Source organism: Sus scrofa, chromosome 5, assembly GCF_000003025.6.
Source record: "Sus scrofa isolate TJ Tabasco breed Duroc chromosome 5, Sscrofa11.1, whole genome shotgun sequence".
NCBI lineage: Eukaryota > Metazoa > Chordata > Mammalia > Artiodactyla > Suidae > Sus > Sus scrofa.
Genome location: NC_010447.5, coordinates 82,538,430 through 82,560,268, shown reverse-complemented (window position 1 = coordinate 82,560,268; position 21,839 = coordinate 82,538,430). Strand labels below are relative to the sequence as shown.

Below are 21,839 nucleotides of genomic sequence, written 5' to 3'. Positions count from 1 at the left end.
GAAAGAAAATCCAAGGCCCCATTAAGTAAACATATTAAGCAATAAATGAGTCCTACGGTATGTGTATAATTGACCCCCACTTGGAAGAATGCCTTAAGAAGTTCTTTGGGCGAGGTGAACGAATGACGTCAATGCTAATGACGTAGACCGATGTGTGAGTTTCTAGTATTTGCTCTCAGAATTCCCAGAGAAAATGTCAGCTTTCAAAAAAGGAAAGAAGCAGGACCCTTTCCCTAAAGTTTTGTAAATTGCACCTAGGGTCACTTTCTAGCCTGTTTGTTTAAGCCTTGTATTTATTTAGCCAGTCATATATAGTCCCTTCAGAATACAATATTCTAGTCTAATTTTTATATCCACTTGATAATTTTGCCTTTTAGAATTTCAACATATATATATGTATACTAATGCTTTGTCTCTTGTCCATGTTTTTCTTTTGTTGAAAAACACTATATATATATGTTGTAGGGTTTTATTTTAGCTAATGGTTTGGAAGCTGTTACTGTAATTGTTCTCTGTACAATCAAATTGGCTTTGCCACCTGTTCAGGCAAAGTGGTTGTGCATATTAATAAATGTTTTACCTTATTAATGATCCTTTTGAAGTGACTGGATCCCTGCCCTTCATTCCACGCGCTTCTCTTTTCCTGTATTTTTCACCTGACTAAGGATTAATGAAATCACCTCATCATAATCGTGACCGTAATTTCATCCAACAAGTACTCAACTTTGGTCTTAGCACTTTATTAATGCTTACAACGTCTCTCTCTCTTTCTCTCTCTTTCCTTAGTTGTAGCACAGTAAGGATGTTTGAATGTATATTATCATCTAAGGTAAGCTTTCATATGGTTTTGGCATATGAAGCTTATGACTGTCATAAGCCATACAGAGCCTGTGGAGTATGGCATGATTTTCATTATGTAATCCAATGAAAATAGACTCTTTAAAATCTAACATCATAGTTTTAATATGTATTTCAGTATCTTGACATTAACAGCTAGTACTTAATCATCACAACAACCTCCTGTTGACATGAAGCAAGTTGTTGAATGCAATAGAGCATGAATTACAGCATTTAATGTAGATGAAAATGAGTGGTACCCAAGCATTCTGAACTCTGCATCAAGGAATGGACATGTACATAAGTGGCATCATTTCTACCAATATGTGACTTGAATTTTTTTTTTTTAAAAAAAAGGAGAATGACTTTCCCAAATTTGCATTAAAGAAGTTTTAAGAATGTTCAAATGGCATGCTGTTTTTGTCTGGACTTGAATTTATTAGCAAGTAGTAAAACACTTCTCTAAAGGACCATGAATATGTCTGGTTTCATGGGTTCTCTCGTAAAGGGTACTTTTGTGTTTTAAATATAAATCAGAACCATGCACGGTAAGTATGAAATATTAGTAGAGCTTTCTCTCACCTTCAGAAGTATTGGACAGGTTTTACTATGTTGAACAAGAGATTTCTCATTTTTGCACTTTTGACATTGTATCTATCAGTAGCCAAGATTAAAGGAATAGTGCCTTTTTTCTTCTCCAGTATACTTGAATGGGAACTCTTTGTACTAAATTAAAAAGAACATTAACAAACTGGAAACAGTTCTTCCCACTGATTCATAACTTGATTTGCATTTATTCTGCCGTTAGTTCAGAACACTGAAATCATCTATAGAGGAATCTCAAAACCTCTTAAAGAGCAATAAATAAACTCCAACTAGCTGGGAATATAAATTAAGAATGAATTATACTAGAGAACAAAACAAAACAAAACAAAACAAAAACGGCTATGGCTCTGCAGGGATCTTGCTTTTCCTTCTAGAGGCCAAGTACTTTAGATTCTAAATGTCCTAAACCCAGGAGAAAATTTCCAAGTAGGGACTGAATGAATCTTTGTAACTAACTGGAACATCATTAGTCACATTTCCAGGCAGCTAGTCAAACAGTATTATTTCAGGGGTTTTTCACGTGTAGACGGTCTTGACTTTGCTTTTCCCTTCTCATCCTTTCTAGGTGGCCTTTCCTTCTGCAGGCTCCTCTTGCAAGGCGTGCCTCCTAACATAATTGATTCATATTTGCGAGACTTGCAATCAAGCAATCCTGAGGAATACTAAGGGCCTGTGCCCCGCTTCTCTGCCCTCCACTGCTCTGAAATCGGGTTGCAGTGAGAAAGCATTTCTGTTTTCCCACCAGGCTCCCAAAGTGTGTTTTCTTTCCTCCCCATATTGAAGAAAAAAAAGAGAAATGTTTGCACGGATGGCTTCATTAAAAATTGCAAACAAACTTTTATTTGAAGTTAGCATTTTGTTGTCTGTGCTTGGTCACTGTACTTTCCCAAGGAAGCAAGTTATAGAATAAGCAAAAGCAGTTATTTCAGTTTAAAACAATAGGCTCTAAATGTTTTTTTTTCCTAGATTAAAAAAAAAAAAAAGGTACACTATACTATCATCTCGAAAACCCAGCTTTCTCTGGATCTAAGAGATTTTTCTAAGCAAAGAAGAGCTATTTATTTCACACAGCCCTGCCTAATACCAGGGGATCTGTAGCCCTTTTCCCATTTAAACTCATTACAAGATTTTTTTAAGTCTTTCAGACAAGTCTTCTCAGCAGAAGGGAAAATGTATTCAATAAATGGCACAATAAATCTGAAGTGTTGATGGTGAAATGATACAGTATTCGTTTATGTGTTTGGGGTTGCATGAGCAGTCAGAACTGAGGACAAAGGCTGGAAGCCAGGATGCTACCAAACTCAAGCCTGACCCAAATCATGTCTCTGGCACGGCATCCTGGCCAAACCTACCAGAGTTCCTGCCAAATCAGCCAGTCACGGCGATGGAGAGCTTTTGCAGACTACAGAGCAGTTACAGATCTAGAGGTAGCCAGTGGCATCCATTCAAGTGGACAGAAACCGGTCCCAAATCTAGAGGCTGAGACACATTTGTACAAGCCCATAATCTTTTCAGCAACGTCCTTCCCGCTTCCTGACGTTACAGAGAAAGTTGCAGTAACGGAGTAAGGCAGAGGTGGGCGGCGAGTACCACACCAGTTGTTTTCTCCCATGCCTCCCTCCCTTTGGTTCTTTTGGTCGTTTGTTCTAGGAGCTCCGTCCATCGTGGCGGACCCACCGCAGCCTGGGACAGCATTTTAAAATATCTGCTGGGCTTCCTTTCCAGGTTAGAGCTGGGAAGGTGTGATGGTGGTCAGGCACCTGGGTGGATATGGGGCTTATAAAGGGAAGGATCCAGGGAGTTGTAGCGCTTTAGGGGAAAAGCAAGGGAAACTCTGAGCTTTTGTCCAAACTCTGGTGGCTGCCTCTTTTTCTCTTTTGATTGGCGGGTGATCTTGCCTTACGGATGTTAAGAATATTGACTATTGGGAGTTTCTGTCACACCTCAGTGGAAACAAATCTGACTAGCATCCATGAGGACGCAGGTTTGATCCCTGGTCTCACTTAGTGGGTTTAAGGATCCGGCGTTGCCATGAACTGTGGTGTAGGTCGCAGACGCGGCTCAGTTCTGGTGTTGCCATGGCTGTGGTGTAGGCCAGCAGCTACAGCTCCAATTAGACCCCTAGCCTGGGAACCTCCATATGCCATGGATGTGGCCCTAAAAAGACCAAAAAAGAAGAAGAAGAATATTGGCTATCAACTCATGTTCTCAATTACCTTCAAAATAATGATGCATGCAATCCCTAGGTAAACACTCATTTCAGTCAGGAAATCTATGCACACATTATTGGCTAAGGTACTTTACATAAGAGCAATCTGGCTAATCTATCAAGACATGAAGACTATATCTCCACCTGCAAACCAAATGAGAGTGTTGCCAGATCCATCTCCATGGCCCCTGCAGCCCGCTGCTGGGTCAGAGTCTCCGGGTAGCTGCTGAGCTGGTTGCTTAACTCAGTTACTCACTGACCAGTTGTGCCAGGTCATAGTGAAGTTTCTTAGGCCATTTGCTATGAACATTGCCTAATGTGACTGTAAAGCCTCCGTACCAAATATTGGCTCCCCAGTCATGACTTTGCTCTCTAACTATATTGTATACTATAGATAATGTTATTTTTCTACGTATTAAGGATCCTCATATTAGAGATACTTACACACAGCAAAGTTTCCATAAGAAGAAAACTGCAAAGAACAAAAAAATATCAAATGCTGTCACTGCTATTAGCTTTCCTATAATTTTGTTCTAATTTTGTTTCAAGTTCATTCTATGAAAGAAAAACAATGCATCACAGAAATTTACCAAAAATTCTTTTTCGGAACTATACATTCATTTAATTTTTAAAAAGAGTCACAGTATTTCTTTATGAGGTTTGTTTGTTTTTTTTTTTTTTTTTTTTGGCCATGCCTGAAGCATGTGGAAGTTCCTAGGCCAGGGATCAAACCGACACCACAGCAGCGACCTGAGCCACAGCAGTGACAATGCCAGGTCCTTAACTCTCTGAGCCAACAGGGAACTCCTATTACTTACTTACTTTAAAGAAAGCTTAGGAAATTCCTGTCTTGGCTTAGTGGTAACAAACCCGGATCCCTGGCCCCACTGGGTTGGTTGGGGATCCAGCATATCCGTAAACTGTGGTGTGGGTCACAGACATGGCTTGGATCCCACATTCTTGTGGCTGTAGTATAGGCCTGCAGCTCCAATTTGACCCCCAGCCTAGGAACTGCCATATGCCACAGGAGTGGCCTTAAAAAAAAAAAAATTAGTGGATGTTTTTGTCTAGATTAATACGGAAATAGAAAAAAAAAAAAAAAAAAGCCCTACTAGTTCTAAGAATAAAGCGATACATCCTTGACCACTCATTTTTACATTGAATTCAGAAACATTCTATTCAACTCAACAAATCAGTTCTTAAAAGTCTGATGTGTGCATGGCACTCTGATGCATTCAGCTAAGAACTCAGTGAGAATTAAGCCACTTCCTGCCTTCAAGAAATTTATCATGTGCAGGACTAGTACCCAAAGGGAAGCACGTAAACAGGGCAGACTGCAGGTGTAAGAGAACACGCTGTGGATTCAGAAATTGGATAATGTGCTTTATGTGCTTGTTATTATCATTGTATACATCACACTAGGATGGAGTACAGGGCATGCCACGTGATTTTATTTTTCTAAATCAAATTAAATATGACTCTGAGCCCCGCATGAACCCGAGAGATTGAGAAATTCTCTCTGTCCTGCTTCAGGGTCCTAGGTCAGCTGGAATCTTTCCTGGTTCCTAGAAAATGGGGAGAAAGAAAGGCCTCTGGTCTTCAGGCTGTACTGGTGACTGCAAGGATGCCTGTGGTCCAGCCCAGCAGAGTCCAGCCAAAGGCAAGGGACTCTGAAACTTCCCTAACAAGTGTGGACCTGGCACCTTTCAACCTCCAAGGCCTGAGCTTGGCTATTTACCTGTACTTTTAAAGATGTTCTTTGTGGGAAGACAGAACAGTTCTGTTACTTAGTATTAGGCTTGGACCTGGGCAAGAGGGACCTCTACACTTTCAAGGGCCTCACTCTGGCCCTTCTCCAACCCTATTTCCTGCCCAAAAGCAGAGAGGCCATGAATCCAAGGGCATGGGCCAAGTTGGAACCATTATGAAACCCTGCTTCTTGTAGACAGCATCCAGGTTCACTTTGAGGGGCTTGATGGCCTTTTCCCTGGGTACAAACCTGCAAGGAAGAACCATATGGCCAGTGTATACACTCTGAGGCCCAATGGGTGGCCTAGAAGCTCCTGTTTGTCAGGGATGGGGGTTGGAGATAGGACCAGAGCATGATCATGAGGCGGGGCATCTCTGTGTGTGCACCTGCAACCCCTCATATGTGATGCAGCAGGATCAGCGTGGAAAGCACCTGGAGACCCAGGCCTGGCAGGAGGGCCACAATATTCTAGCAAGTATCTCTGCAGAAGCTGATAGTTCTACATTCACATCTGCCTCCACCATCATCAAGAGGGTATCCCTGCAAAAACGGAAGGCTACCACCATCTTATTAACCATCTGTTAGTTTGATTCATACCTTCTAAATGGTTATGGATAAGAGCTACAAAAGGTAGGGGTCAGCCAGCCCCCAACCACCTCTGCTCCCTTTCCTGTCTCCCCCCACCCCCTCCTCTACCAGCCAACGTCACTCTCACCTCTCCACTGTTACCTCGTCCTTACCCCAACTCCAGGCCTGACCCTCTCTCTCCTTCCTCACTTCCGTTCCTTTGAATGGAATTCTAGAAATTAAAGGCGGCCTTCTTTTCCTAGGAGTGGAATAAGAATAAGAAATAAGAAGCGTCGTCTTACCAACTCTGCCTATAACATTGCTTGATTCTAAATTGAACTCTGTATGTGGTTGGTTTCCTTCTTTTAGCTGGGTCACTAATGACTATCCTTGCACCAAAGACTCAGCAGATTAGTACATGTAGGTATTTATAAACATCCTTTGTAATTCAACTTGGATGACTTAGAACGGACTAGAGAAACAAACCCACTAATGGAATGACCAGTTCTCCCAGTGCTCGGGGTTGTCATCACCCTCTTAAACTCACCTGATGATCTTGAGCAACCTCTGGCCTCACTGCATAGTTTTCTTCTCTCTGGAGTTGATTATGAAAGACAAAACACCAGAGAGGTGGCAGGGCAGTTAAACACTCCCAGAAGGGTCACTCAGAGTGTGGCTCGGGGCACTCACTGACTCACATCTTAGGGACAAAAACTCTGCGCTCAAGCACGTAATTGACCATCATAACTTTTTTTCCCCTAAGCAATAGTTTAGAGAGAAGCTTCCTGTTCTTTGTAGATAAACCCTTACACAGCTACCCACAGGGAACAGGTTCTCTCCTTCCAGTATTCTCCTCTCACTTTCATCCTAGTCTTGGAGACCAAGAAAACATCTTATGCTCTGGAACAAGTGTGACGTGTGTGAAGAAGCCCCAGAGTTCAAGATGAAGAGAAGGGAAGGAAGCCTCTGGAGGTCCTGACCTGGAAGCTGATCCCCAGGAACTGGCTTGGACAAAGACTGGGGATAAGGCTGGAGATGGTCCTGACGGCAAGGAGGAGACGGCATCAAGTCTCGTGCCCCTTAAAATGCCAGAGGCAGGTGAAGGGCAACCGTTGGCTTGAAAGAAAGCAAACAGAAGCATTTATGCTGTACTTAAGTTGGAAGACCTTATACCCTAATTTAACAACAGTTGCTTAAAAATTATTTTAAGGAGTTCCCGCCATGGCTCAGTGGAAACAAATCTGACTACCATCCATGAGCACGCAGGTTCAATACCTGAACTTGCTCAGTGGGTTAAGGATCTGGCATCACTGTGAGATGTGGTGCAGGTCGCAGACACGGCTTGGATCATGCATTGCTGTGGCTGTGGTGTAGGCCAGCAGCTATGGCTCCAATTGGACCCCTAGCCTGGGAACCTCCATATGCTGTGGGTGCAGCCCTAGAAAGACCAAAAAAATTATTTTAAGTTAATGAAAATACAATAAGAAAGAAAAAATAATAGGCGTGACCAGCAACACTCTGGCAAAAAAAAAGAGGAGCCATTATTCACACTTTGTCAGGCATCCCTCTTGGCCAGTTGGGACAAGGAGTAATTGGAAAGGTGCCATGTTACAAAATAAACCAAAGCGGATTTGCAGTCATGTAGTCATTTGGAAAATTCCAAGCCCTAGAGAGCCAAACAATGCATCCCCCTGTAGGCTACGGCTTGAAGTGCCACTGGGCTGGTCATCCCAGCCTTATTCCTGCACGCCCAGTGGGGGTCACTGTAAATTCATTTCTCATTCCTGGGCAGTGCCACTGAGCTGGAGGCAAGTGGAGTGATAGCGGAGATTGTCAAGCAGGGGCAGAGCCTCTCTATGGGGGGTTATTTTTATGTACTTCTCTGTAGCTCAGAGTTAGGGCTCAAGAAACATTAGCAGCAAGAGAACCAGGAGTTGATTGGTGAGACTTTGTTCCCTGGGTCCCCCCTGTTCTGTCCATCACTGTTGCTTCGCTTCTTGAGGGAGTGGAGTTCCTAGAGGCAGACATTGGTTAGAGGCCATGCTGGTCGCTATGCAGACCTGACCCAATATCTGCCTTTAGTGACTCCTCTTCCTAAAGAGGCGAAGCGCTAGTGATGGACAGACTGGGAGGGCGTGGCAAGAAAGAGCTCAGCGAAGGCCAAGACCAAGGATCGACACCAAGCAGGGGGAGGGAAGAAGGACCAGCCAATGCATGATTATTCATAGCGAGGGAAGGGCAGTCGAGAGCAGAGGCAGAAAGGAAGCCAGAAACAACCTTGCCTGGCAAGGAACTAAAGAAGGAGGAAACAACAAGAAATTAAAAAATAGAAAGCACCTGCTTCTGCACTTCACAGGCATTATCGCTGTCACGGGCTTTTCCCCCCTGTCCACCTCCGCTGTCTCCCTCTTCACAGGAGAAAAGAAAACTGTAGACAGGACGTGAGAGCAGAGACTAAAGCCACTGCCACAACCCTTCAAATGTTTATTAAAGTTTATCCCCGTCTTACCTTCCTCTCCATGATATATGAGTTTATTTAATAGGAAAATAATTTTTTTCAGAGTCCCTGCTGTGATGCCATGGGATCAGCAGCACCAGGACACAGGTTCGATCCCAGGCCCGGCACAGTGGATTAAGAATTCAGTGTTGCCGGGTAATTTGTCACTATGGCTTGGATCTGATCCCTGGCCCAGGAATTCCATATGCTGTGGGGTGGCCAAACAAAAGCAGTCCTTTTTTCCTTCCCAGATCTTCAAACGGATGTCGTTCCAGACGTACTGTCAGGGAGTTCCGTGTCTGGGAATCACGGCATTAATTGTAGAAAACCTCTCAACAGTGAACACCTGACACCTTTATCAAGGCCAACAAGTAGATCTCCATGCCACTGTAGATGGTATTATGTGATCACATTAATATCTATAATAGAAGAAAAAAGTAGAAAATGTTAGTATCTATCTTTGTCCTGGAAAGAAGAGGCTTACGCAAAATTAAGAGAGCCATTCTGGTACATTCTCATCCTTGAACTGCCCTCAGCCCTGGCTCTCCTCGTCCTGCCCCATCCCCCTTCCGCATGTGGCCTCCTCAGAGCTGTGCCTCCAGCCGAGCCTCCTAAGACTCAGTCGGCTTTGGCCCCTCGCAGCTCAAACGGGGTCTGAAGACACGGACAGAACACTGTAAACCAACTGTAATGGAACAAATAAAAATCATTCATAAAAAAAGATTAGCATGTGTAAGAAGCATTGCGGTGAAGTTGAGATCATGAAGACGGCTTTGCAGACTGGGAAGAAAAACGTGGTCTGGGTTCCCGCAGCATCGGCATCACCTGGGAGACCCCTCCCTGACTCTCTCTCTCCAGATCCCAGATCCGCTAACGGAGGCCCTGCGTTAGCACAGGATCTCCAGGTAATCTGCATTCTCCTCCGTGTCTGAGAGATGCAGCTCTGGCCCTCTCTCTCCCTCGTTCCTTGCATGGCTATTTATTTGTAGCCATTCTCTCCCAGCTGCCTCTGAAGAAAGAGTCTGCTAAACGCCTCGCTCCTAAGGCATTCCTGATAACAACCTAGCCTAAGATAGACATCTGACCTACCCTGCTTATCCTAAAAGCCCCAACCCAAATATAGAATAACTGGGTTAGGCTTTCTCCACCCTCAGACTGCTGAAGAAGGAATATTTGAGGAAGGAGATTCGCTCTAATGCTCGTCAAATCGTACCATGGAAAACAGTTTAAAGCAGTAGGATGTGAACTCAGAAAAAGATAATAAATAAAAAATGGCGAAAGGCTATAAATAGGACAGACTGCTAAGAACTGTGTCTCTGAGGGAAATCAGTTTCTTTAAACCCTAAGTCATTTTCGCAATGTCAGATAAAAAGCATAATTACAACATCTCAGGGATACTATTGTGAAATTTGGCTTTCTGATCTTGTTCCAGAAAGCAAACATTTCTAGAGAAGGGAGCAAAGATTTTTGTCAATCTTGTATTAAACACTCACGTCTGCTCATGTATTTTGTAAGGTGCTGTGGTTTTATAACACTTGGACTTGAGAGGCGCAAAGTACAAAACTCTAAAAACAAATCAAGCAAATGAGAAAAGGCAAGTATTTATACCACAGAACTATACTAATCATAAATACTCCAGCCTGTGGGTCCAAAGCTCTAAACACACAGAGAGTTGACTCCTTGAATGATAAAATTCTGCTACCCTGAAAGTCTAATCTGGTGATTTTTTTATTGCAACCCATGCCTTTTTCCAAACCATTGATAGACAGGGGCTTTTCACACTGACACCTAATCTGGCTCCATGAGACTGTGCAACACGGTGGGGTGTTGGACCAAATGCGAAGATGCTGAGGAAGAACATTTGAAATGTGAGTGCAAGTTTTAAAAAAGGAACCAGTGATAAAACCAAGATAAACAACCAAAGAGAAACATGAATCTCTCTCGTGCTGTGGATATGTAAGACATTACTATTGGAAGAGGCTGGATGAAGAGCACAAGGGGTCTCTCTGTACTATTTTTGCCACTTTCTATGAGACTGCTATTTCAAAACAAAAATTTTTTGAAGTATGGATGTCACCTGGGACCCAGTCCTGATGCTCAGAACTGGACAAGAGGCAGAGGAGCACATAAGTAAGTGGCCCGAGACAGACTGGATAACAGGGTACAAAGGACTCTGGTTGTGTGGAAGCCCGAGAGGTCCAAATGGAAGAATCTGAGAGACCCTCTCAGAGAAGGCAGGATTTCCGCTGAGCCTTGAGTGATGGGCAATGCATTAGGGGCGAGGAGGGATGGGGGGTTCTTCCCAAGCCCAGGGAGCAAAGGAGGCCGTGAGAAAATGCCGAGTATGTTTGAGAACAACTAATGGACCCATGAAGCTGGCGAGTGGGACTTGGGAGGGGAGTGAGGGAAGAGACGCTTGGGAGATGAGACTGGAAAGGAAGATCAGGCCTTTTGGATGCCAAGCTAGGGAAGTTGGACTGTACCAAAATCTCTCTCTCTCTCTTTTTTTTTTTTTTTTTTTTTTTTTTTTTTTTTTTTTGTCTTTTCTAGGGCAGCACACGCAGCCTATGGAGGTTCCCAGGCTAAGGGTGGAATCCGAGCTGTAGCCGCCGGCCTACGCCAGAGCCACAGCAACGCCAGATCCAAGCCGCATCTGCGACCTATATCACAGCCACAGCAACGCCAGATCCTTAACCCACTGAGCAAGGCCAGGGATTGAACCTGCAACCTCATGGTTCCTAGTCAGATTCATTAACCACTGAGCCGCGATGGGAACTCCTACCAAAATCTTCTGAGCAAAGACATGCATTATGAGTTTTAGTAAATTTAGTAAGGTAATTCTTTACATAATATTTAGAATGGACGCAAAAGTCACAAAACCTACATGATATATAGAAAACGGACTATTCAATATTGACGAAACTACCCAAGTCCAATATTTAATATACGTTATGTATTAGGTGGCCTTTAGCCATAGTTAGGAGTATAGACTCTGGACTCTTTGACTAGAGGGGCTGAAATCCTGGCTTTATCTCTGTTCTCACAATCATGTCAGGTTGTTGAACCTCACTGACCTCCAATTTCCTCATCCGCAAAATGGGGGTAATAATGGTACCCACTTCCTAGATTTTTGTGAGGATTAAATGAAATAACTCCTGATGCTTAGAACAGTGCTTAGCATGGAACAGGAGCTCATAAATGTAATTCCTGTTCGTTCAGGAAAAGGAAAAATTATATACATCAACCTCTTGCATAACAAATCATGATAATAAAAGGAAACCATCTTGCAAAAAGTAAAATAATAGGAAATCTCTAATTTAGTTTTCTTTGACTTTAGGCAGCAGATATGTCTTGAATTAATTTGGAATTTCCAAAAATTCACCCCCTAAAAAACAAACAAAAAACCTAGGGGAAAGGCAGCTCAGGTGCTTTTAAAAATTGCATTACTTTTACTACTTTTTAACTATTTCAAATTTGCAAGAGAAAAATATTATACATGTATATATATTATAAATAATAATAAAATGAATACTATATTCCCACTCCCTAGTTTAACAACTGTGGTTGAGACAGCTGGATGGCCCTCCAATAGTCATTCTCCCAATTTTCAGTAGAAATTTCTGGGCTGGAAAAATGGTTGGCTTGATAAAAAACAACATTTCCGGCCTCTCTTGCAGCAGGGTTTAGCCGTGCGACCAAGTTCTGGCCAATGGCATGAGAGCAGAGTGATGTGTGCATCTTTAGGCCATAGCCTTAAAAGCAACACGGTGTCTCTTTTTCCCCTTCCAAGAGGCTGGAAGTTGTGGGGCCTGCCACTTTTGACCACGAGGACAAGGTGGTAGACTAACAAAACGGAAGAGACCTGAGTTTCTTGGAGCTGACACCTTGGAGCTGCCGTACCTCTTTCAGATTGCCTACTCAATTAGGTGAGAAAAAAATCGTCTCTCTTGTTTCAGCCTCTGTAGTTTCACACTCTAACATAGATTTACCAATACTTTTGAAGCTATCCGTGTGCCCCCCACAATACCATCTTTCTTCCTCTCCACCAGGAGTAACCACTCTCCAGAACTGTGTTTATCATTATTTTTCTTTCCTTTCTAGCTTTGCCACAATTGTACGTATTCTGAAACACACAATCTTGCTTATCTTTGAACTTTACATAAATAAACAAAATCATACCGTGTGCGTTGTTCTGTAAACTTTTTTGCACTCGGCATCATGCTTGTGCAGTGCATCTATGTTAATAAGTATAGCTTTTTTAATTTTTGTAATGGCTGCACCCACAGCATATGGACGATCCCAGGCCAGGGATTGAATTCAAGCTGCAGTTGCCATCCGAGGTGCAGCAACAGCAATGCCAGATCCTTTAATCCACTGAGCCAGGCAAGGGATGCAGTGACCCAAGCAGCTGCAGTTGTATTCTTAACCCACTGCACCACAGTGGGAACTCCAAGCATAGCTTATTAAACCTGGTAAATAAAATTAAATTATGTGCAAATACCACAGTTCATTTATCCATTCGGAATTGGCAAACAGGTTACTTACAGCTTTTGTTTACCGTTCGGAGGTGCTGTGAATGTTCTTATACTCACTTCCTGGGGCACACGTACAAGAGTTTCTCTGAGATCTACTTCTGGATCAGAATTGTGATGTTACAGAGTGTGCGCACTTCAGCGTTACCAGATAACTCCAGACTGTTGTGCAGAATGCTTGTACCCATCTTTGTAACACTTGAACTTAGGCCTGTGATAAAGAAAGTTCTGGCCAATGGGAGGTATGTGAAACTCTTCTGGAAAAGCACCCTACTTTGCTGGCTCAGCTAAGTGGTATCCAGCTTTTTCCCTACCTTCTTGCACTGTCTTGCTGCTTGAAATACAAATAGGATGGCAGGTGCTTCGGCAGCCCCTTCAGAACCAAGAGATGACCTTGTAGCTGGAAGTCAGAGAGGATGTTGGAGCAGAAAGACAGAAGAGCTTGGGTTCCTGATGACTATGGACCCACCATCCGAGACCCAGGCTGTCAATTCTAAACATTATTTTTAGGGCTGCAGGTACAGCGTATGGAAATTCCCAGGCTAGGAGTTCAATCACAGCCACAGCAATGCCAGATCCGAGCTACATCTGTGACCTATGCCATAGCTTATGGCAATGCCAGATCCTTAACCCTCTGAGTGAGGCCAGGGATTGAACCCATATCGTCATGGCTACTAGTCATACTAGTCAGGTTCTTAACCTGCTGAGCCACAGTGGGAACTCCCATTTTTCTATTTTTCATGGATTTCTAGGAATTCTTTATATGATCCCGGTGCTATTCAATATGGATTTTATCTGAGGGAAATAACTTTTCCCTGTTTATGATTTGTCCTTACATTCTCTTTACGATGTTTTTGATGTATATTAGAAATTATCTGTAATATAGTTAAATTTATTAATTGGAAATGGAATTTTTTCCTTGGCCTATTCACGGAACAGCTAAATTAAAAGGCAGATAGCTCAAAATTGACCATACATAAAAGCAGCATAGTTAAAAGTGGATTTCTGGAGAGTTCCCAGTGTGGCTCAGCAGATTACAAACCATGCTAGCATCCATGAGGTTGTGGGTTACATCCCTGGGCTTATTCAGTGGGTTAAGGATCCAGCATTGCCATGAGGTATGGTGTAGGTCACAGAAGAGGCTCAGATCCCACATTGCTGTGGCTGTGGCATAGGCTGGCAGCTGCAGCTCTGATTCGACCCCTAACCTGGGAACTTCCATATGCCACAGGTGCAGTCCTAAAAAAAAAAAAAAAAAAAAGTAAAAGAAAAAGAAAGGGGGGTATCTCTGTCATTCCAATTACTTTCCTGCATTTGACAGCATCATTTTTTCACATTGAAGATTAAGAGATGTATATTCAGGAGTTCCTGTCGTGGCTCAGTGGTTAACAAATTCAACTAGGAACCATGAGGTTGCAGGTTCGATCCCTGGCCTTGCTCAGTGGGTTAAGGATCTGGCATTGTCGTGAGCTGTGGTGTAGGCCAGCATCTACAGCTCAGATTAGGCCCCTAGCCTGGGAACCTCCATATGGCGTGAGTGCGGCCCTAGAAAAGACAAAAAAAAAAGATGTATATTCAATGCATGATGTGGTCTGCAGACACCCCCATATTGCTCTAAGGAAAGGATTACCAAATTTTGTTGGTAAAAGGCCAGGCAGTAAATATTGTAGGCTTTGCGAGCTGTATGGTCTCTGTCACAACCACTGAACTTTGCCCTTGGAACATGAAAGCAGTCAAAAAAATATGTAAGGCATAAGTGGCTTTATTCATGGCACTGAAATATGAATTTCATGTAATGTTATGTCACAGAAAAATTCTTTAAAATTTTTTTTTCAGTCATTTAAAAATGTAAAAACCATACTTAGCTCATACGTGGAATGAAAACAGGTGGTGTGCGGGGGCGTAGCTCATTGGCGCATCTCCAAGGCGTGCTAAATCCTTGGAACAAACTACACCTGCTGGTGCCCGGCCCAACATGACGCTCCGGAAAACAGTTTCTGAGTTTGTTCTATGCCTTAGAGAAGCGCATGCAGATAAGAGCCATGAAGTGAAGAAAAAGGTAAGTGGCAGACTTGCCTCGGGTTGAGCAAAATGACATGTTTGTGACAGGCTGTCCCCTGTCTAAATGGGGGCATTGTGAGGTAAGGGGCTGGTGAACTGCCATTATGTGGCATGGGGGCTTGTTCCCCGTCCTTGCAGGGAAGGGGGTGTGTAAAAACACCCACTGGTATCAGACGCTCTTATCAGATGGGTTTCGACCATTCAGGCTCCTAGTTAGCCAGTGTTTCTAAGCCCCGATTGATAGTTCCAACACCTTGGAATCTGAACCCTGAACCCTGAACCCTGATCCCTGAACCCGCTAGTGAGGGTTCTCTAGAGCTAAAACATGGCAGGGCCCCTCGAGGTTGGAAGGAAGAACTGGGCCTGTGTGTTTATCCAGGAAGATCTCTCTTCTGGCAGATGCGGCCCTCAAGCCCATGACCCAAGAAGGGCAAAATCACCTTCTCACACACTACCCAGCTCTCCCCGGCTCTGCAGGCGGCGGCGGCGTCCTGCAGTGTGGGAAGGGCTAGCGCGTTCCCCGCTAGGAGGACCGAGCCCTGCACACCGCACGAGTTGGAGAAACCAGATTCTAACCGTGCAGCCCGCGACACGTCCCCCAGGGGAGTTTTCCCACCGTCCCGGGAGAAGAATCGGACTTTAGAGTCAGGTGCATCGGGCTCTGGGGGAAGTCTGGGTCCTTCGGGCGGCAATTAGAGAGTCAGGGGCGCCAGGGACCCGGCGGTGCCCCCCTCCCCGACCCCCACCCCCCCAGCCCGGGCCCCTCCCCGAGCCCCGCCCCCCGCGGCCCGCGGCTCTGCGGGCGGGCGCCTAGGGCCCCGGGGGCCCCGGCCTGAGTTCGACCTCGGCCGCGGGCCGGACGGGCGAGTCCCACCCGCCGGGCGCAGGCCCGGGCCCGCGAGCCCCTCCCTCCACCTGTCCCCGCCCTGGCGCCTGGCGCGGGCTGCCCTCGCTCGCAGCGCCCGGGCCAGCAGGCGGCCATGGCGGCGGGCGCCGGGGCCAGGCCCGCGCCGCGCTGGCAGAAGGCGCTGGCAGAGCCGCTGAGCGCGGCGCAGCTTCGGCGGCTGGAGGAGCACCGCTACAGCGCAGCGGGCGTCTCGCTGCTCGAGCCGCCGCTGCAGCTCTACTGGACCTGGCTGCTCCAGTGGATTCCGCTGTGGATGGCCCCCAACTCCATCACCCTCCTGGGCCTCGCCATCAACCTGCTCACCACGCTTCTGCTCATCTCCTATTGCCCGACGGTCACCGAGGAGGTAGGGCCTGCCGCCCGCCCACCCCCAACTGCTGGCCCCCGGAGCCCTGAGCCCCCCGCCCGGGCCCCGCCCCGGGTGCGCTGCTGAGCCTCCCGAGGCCGCAGAGGGTGGACCCCGCCATCGCCCCCGCGCTGCGGCCGCCTGGAAGTGGTCACGCCGCTACCCGGTCCTGTGTCCACCCCGAGCCTCCCCCCGGACCGCACAGGGGCTGTCAAGGTCACTGCCCCGGTCCCGTGTTCACCGTCCCCGGGCCGCAGACGGGCCGCCTTGGCCACTGCGAGCCGGGGGCCTGCCTGCGCGGCCGCCTCCCGACCCCGGGCCAAGCTGCAGGGTGGATAGGCAGTCGGTTACTTTGCACCCTGGGAACACCCCCAGCTCCGTCCTGCCTGGCCCCGGGACTTGTGGTGCGCTTGGCCAAGCCCCAGATGCCTTTTGAACACATATACTTAACCGTCTGTTTCTCGAAAGTTGCGCTAATGATCCTGAAATTACCGGTAGCCGGTGGTAATCAAAGATAACTTTTAAGAGGTTACTTCCTCTTTGCTTTGTTGGCTTTTTCTTGAAAAACAAAGGTATTATTAGCAAGGTGATAATCCTTATCATCACGACCCAGGGATCATAGAAGGCAAAGGATTTTTATTAGCAATGAGTATTTGACCTATGCCCGAAATAAGAGTAAATAATGCGGGCTTCGGACAGCTGGTAATGAGACCTGTGCTGGGGGACCGCAGGCAGAGGGGGCTACTCCCACCCACTGCTTTTTAGAGAATGTGGGAAAAATATTACATTGCATGTTTTCTAATGTTGCTTTCTTTTCTTTGCCCTCCAAGTAGAGAACTCCATTTGTAATAATTGAGTATGGGTCCTGGGAGAACTAATTCGTTGAGGTTCGGTAGCAGGATACACTGGAAGTATTTCATGCCCTCCATACATGGATCTATTTTTTTAAATATTTGATGAAGCCTACATTTTAAGCGTATCTTGCCAATTGATGGATGTGTTTATTATATGTGATTTGTCAGTGAACGTTCTGTTTTTTGTTTTGTTTTTGGTTTTGGGTTTTTTGTTTTTGTTTTTTTTTTTTTGTCTTTTCTAGGGCCGCAGGTGCAGCATATGGAGATTCCCAGGCCAGGGTCTAATGGGGCTATAGCTGCCGGCCTACGCCACAGCAATGCAGGATCCTTAACCCACCGAGGAAGGCCCAGGGGTCGAACCCCCAACCTCCTGGTTCTTATATTTGTTAACCACTGAGCCACCACAGGAACTCCTGTTCTGATTGTTAATTCGTTTACATATGGTTTTAAAACAGTAAGTTGCCACCTGTTTGCAGAATCCCCCAGAGGCAGTGTGCCAGACTGAAAAGTGCACTGAGTTAGAAGTGATTGCTTCTTTCTAATGTAGAGACATTTGGGTCTGCTTTCCCCCATGCAAAATAGAAATTGCCAAACCAATCTCACAAGAATGCAGGGAGGACTGAATGATATATTACCATGCAGAGAAATGTAGACAATTAGAATTTGTTCAGCAGGTTAAAAACATTACCATTATTAAAAAAGCCCTGAAAACATATAATAAAATCCAGTTTTTATTGGGCCTGGATTTGACAGCATTCAGATGTTTCTGGTATTTGCCAGTTAAATTGTGAACGTTTCGACATCGTTGTTCATTTAAGAACCATTTTGTTGAGCAGAGAAGTCCGAGAGATTCTGTTCAGGGATGTCAGGGGAGGCCTGATGGTACAGGTAAAATTATGATTAATTTTTAAGCTGTGCTTCTCTTTTAAAAAAATATGTGTGGGGGCAATATGAGGCATGGGAAGTAAGGGTTAAAGCCGTTGCTGGAATTCAGCCTCTGCTCACCAAATAGAAACCTAGAGACAGAGTTTTGGGTGAAGGAGAAAAAGATAGCTTTATTGCTTTGCCAGGCAAAGGAGGCCATAGCAGGCTAATGCCTTAAAGACGGTGCCCCTACTTCGGAGAGTTTGGGAGGTGGTTTTATAGTTTGGGGAGTGAAAAATAGGGCCACAGCTAAGGATTCGGGTAGAGGCAAGCTTGCATTATTTTCAAAGCTTGTGTTCAGTGGTCTGGTGGTGTTCTTTCCAGAATAAAGAATGCTTCATTAACAGCTTGCATTTGTTGGGGGTTTTAGTTCTGCGGAAGAACGCAAAAGATAGTATTATCCATATTCCTTGAGGAGAAAGCCGAGACCCTGCCCCAAAAGCTGCGCTATTGTTTCCTGACTGCCCCTTCTTGATCCCTGTGTCCCCTCCCTTCCCTGTTGAGCAACTGTTTGAACCTGCCCTTTGGAACTCAGGGAAGGTCATGAAGGCTGAAGTTTATTCCGCACAAACAACAAATGGGAGACACAGAAAGGCTTATGTGCCCAGGGGCCCCACAGGGTTCTGCTGGGTTTCAAAATCATAAGATGAAATTGAGAAAGAGTGTAGGATGCAATCAGATCCTGCACATGCTTCCAAGTGGCTGAGCAGTGGGGGAAACACCTTCGCAGGATTCACACTGCCTGTTCGATAAAGTCCCAGCAATAGTACCGAAGAAGCATAGCAGTAAAAGCTTGTTTGCTTTCAGGCCACAGAGCTGGTAACGATAGGACCTAGTAGGATTCAGATCTAAGTCAGTCTGGCTCCAGAACCATCTTCTTTTAAAGCACATACCACCACCATCTCATCCTCAGTTCCTGCCTTTCTCTCTGTGAGATGGAGGAAAAATACCTTGTGCTTTATGTAATACTTACCAGGTAGGGAAAGTGCTTTCACATCCATTGTTGCTTTTGTGTCTTATGTCAGCCCAAGGAGGTTGGCAGGTTTTTTCCCTTCCTCAAATTGCCTTCCCACCGTTTTCGTATTTCTTCTGTCCGCCCATCCTGAAGTCAGAGTAGCATACATTTTTACCAAGAGGAAATTGAAGCCCGGAGGGTTAAATGACTTTAACCTGGCTTGGAGCTTGTTTTCTGATTCTTAGACGTAAGAATTCTTAGTGCTTTTTCAGACTTGACAGACTCCTTCCAGAAGGGATCGGGAAAAAATCATGTGTAGTTTTTGGACTCTGATGCTCGCGTTTCTCTCTCCATTTCGGATATAATGCTGACTACATAGCTATATTACTATTATTTGATCTTTTTTTAACTACTGTGTTGATTTCTAGGACATGACTGGGGACGAAGGGCAATGAGTAGGGAAAGGTTAAATGATTTGTACTAAGCTTCTAGAATGGTGCTCTGAACTGCATTTCATGCCACCATTTTGTAAAGGAACTTTCTACTCCAGCCAGATTGAACTATTTCCTAGAGCTAAGATGTCTCTCCTCCTTGTCCCTCTCTTTTCTCCTTCCTCTTTTTTTGGGGCGAAGTGGGTTGGCATGTCCACGGCATGCGGAAGTTCCCAGGCCATGGAGCACACAGCAGTGCCAAGGAGCCACAGCCATGACAGTGGCAAATCCTTAACCACAAGGACACCAGGGAGCTCCTCCTTGTCTTCCTTGTCCGTGTCCTACTTCCTCTTTCAGTACCCAGTCCTCACACTATGTCCTCAGGTAATTTTTCTTCTTCACTGGAGTCAGATCCACGACGTCATCCCACTCTGATGATGATAACAACGAGAGCTAACATTTATGGGGTATTACTGAGGTACTGGGCATTAGTTTAAGCTTCTTTCATCTATTATCTTATTTAATCCTCTCAGCAACTTGATGCAAAGATACTATTGATTATTCCCATTTTATAGATGAGGAAACTAATGGGAAATAAATTAACCTCTTTAAACTGAGTCCAGGAGTCCAAGCCAGAAAGCGAGGTACGCCCACCACCAGTCTTTGCAGCTCTCCTGTAGCGCTTCTCCATTTTATTTGGGTTATGTGTGTTATGTTATGTTTGGTTATGCATGTCCTTATGGAGCAGGACAATCCACTCTATTTTAAGTTCAGTCAGCAGTTGCCGAGACCAGCTCAGCAGGATGGGGCTGAAGAACGGGTGCTGTGGAACTTAAGGGAAAAAAGTTTACATAAAACCAGACACAGAGACATTTATCTTAAATAAAGGTGGGAACCAGGGGACTCAAGGTCTCAGGGACCAAGAGCCCTGCGTCAAGAAACCACACTGCTTTTATTGTGCTCTTGAGGATGACGTCAAGTGAAAAGGGGGTTGTAGGTGCAGGATATAGGGGGTTTTTTTTTATTATTTTCTAAGTTCTTTTATTATTTTAAAAGTCACTTAGCTGGTAGATGGTTAAACTTTTACTCTAAACTTTAGGCATTTAAGAATCATTAGCATTTGAGTTAGCTATCTATGCATAGCATTTCAGAGACTCCTCACTGTGCTTCTGCAAAGGGCATGCCTGTTGCAGCAACCCTGTGTGCCTAGGTTCTCTTTGCTCCTTTGGTTCTCTTTGCTAATTCTCTTAGCTAATTCTGCTAACAACCCCTCATAAACCACTTGGCCATGAGGTTCCTCTTTCTCTCATTCTTTAGAGGACACATCATGCTTGTGCAAATGGCGTGCCCATCTGCACAGGTCCGGCCTGCCTAGACCCACGTATCATGTCCTTATTCAGCTGACCCCAAGGATAACCCATGCCTTTAGGTCTTTGTTCTCAAGCTTAAGTCATTTACCATCCCCATGACTGTTTCTCAAGCAGGAAGACGGGACAAAGTAAGGAAGGACAAGATGGAGTTTTCAGCAAAGAGGCTAAGAAAATATTATAAAAACATGTCTCGCAACAAGCAGTCACCCATTTGTACGTTCGCCCATTTGTACATTCTCCACAGCACAGGGTCTTGTGTCAAGCAGATGCTTAGTCAGCATTTGCTACATCACTGACTGCATGAACGAAATAAAAAATTGTAACTGGGAGATAGATGATGTTTTTCCAATCTAATTCGGCTCTAGCTGTTCTTAGCTTAAATACTGACCTATTTGGCCTGGCTGATTTTAACCCGAGTGAGCAAGAGTTGGGCAGAGGACCCAAGAATTGCGTCCCCCTCCCTTGGGTGAAGCAGTTCTGTCTGAAAGCTACGCTGCATATGGTCCTCAGCCCCCACTCTGGCTGCCCAGTCCTAAAACAGAATCACAGACTCGTACTATGTGAAGGACCTTGGAGCTTCTTTAATTCAATTCCTACTTTCATGCTTGAGAACACTCAGTGATTCAAATCTGGTTTTTCAGGTTCCAGCCTAGTAGCATTCTCTTTCCACGAAACACTCTTATGCTTGTTTTTGACTCCGAGCTGTGGCTGTGTTTGCTTTTAAGCTTATTTGAGTAAATATTTTTGCTCTGCCTTCTTGATCTGTGTAAGTAAATCCATGTCAGTATTTGTTAAGAGTGTGTTTATAGCAGGTAGGTGCCTAGCCTAGAGCTAGGTCAAAAGACATTAAATGATTTCTTTCATTTACGATGATAGAAAGTTGAACCAAAAAGCAGGTGTTTCTGAGGAAGTCAGATTCATCTTAAGAAATGGTTTATTCCTTGTCTGAACAATTCAGATTAGAGTGGCCTTTGCACCATAAAGATTTATTTG

At 45.0% G+C, this 21,839-nt stretch overlaps 2 protein-coding genes and 1 long non-coding RNA gene across 21 annotated transcripts in view; 2 read left to right on the top strand and 1 right to left on the bottom strand.

Moving 5' to 3' along the window:
- MYBPC1 (myosin binding protein C, slow type) overlaps nt 1-2,294 on the top strand; it is a 93,263-nt gene extending 90,969 nt beyond the window's left edge. For 8 of the 14 annotated variants that reach the window (XM_021092690.1, XM_013998021.2, XM_003126676.5 and 5 more), the window contains 2 exons: nt 787-829; nt 2,009-2,290. In XM_021092690.1, coding sequence (XP_020948349.1) covers nt 787-800 — 14 coding nt within the window. In that variant the 3' untranslated portion in view covers nt 801-829; nt 2,009-2,290. Of the gene's footprint in view, nt 1-786; nt 830-2,008 lie in introns of all 14 variants that reach the window. The other 6 variants (XM_013998020.2, XM_013998022.2, XM_021092686.1 and 3 more) reach the window with 2 other exon arrangements.
- On the bottom strand, nt 4,644-10,989 carry LOC106510406. Of its 2 annotated transcripts, none has more exons than XR_002344200.1 (3): nt 6,950-10,989; nt 6,517-6,564; nt 4,644-6,228 (listed from the first exon to the last, which is right to left on the bottom strand). It is a non-coding gene; the product is annotated as an uncharacterized LOC106510406 (long non-coding RNA). The 2 variants fall into 2 exon arrangements; XR_002344199.1 differs by having other exon boundaries at nt 4,644-5,217; nt 6,118-6,564; nt 6,950-8,436.
- CHPT1 (choline phosphotransferase 1) overlaps nt 15,879-21,839 on the top strand; it is a 43,466-nt gene continuing 37,505 nt past the window's right edge. For 2 of the 5 annotated variants that reach the window (XR_303599.3, XR_002344198.1), the window contains exon 1: nt 15,890-16,312. Coding sequence is in view for 3 of the 5 variants with exons in the window: in XM_021092681.1 (XP_020948340.1) it covers nt 16,040-16,312 (273 nt within the window). In the remaining 2 variants the exon portion in view is untranslated. Of the gene's footprint in view, nt 16,313-21,839 lie in introns of all 5 variants that reach the window. The other 3 variants (XM_021092681.1, XM_021092680.1, XM_013998023.2) reach the window with 3 other exon arrangements.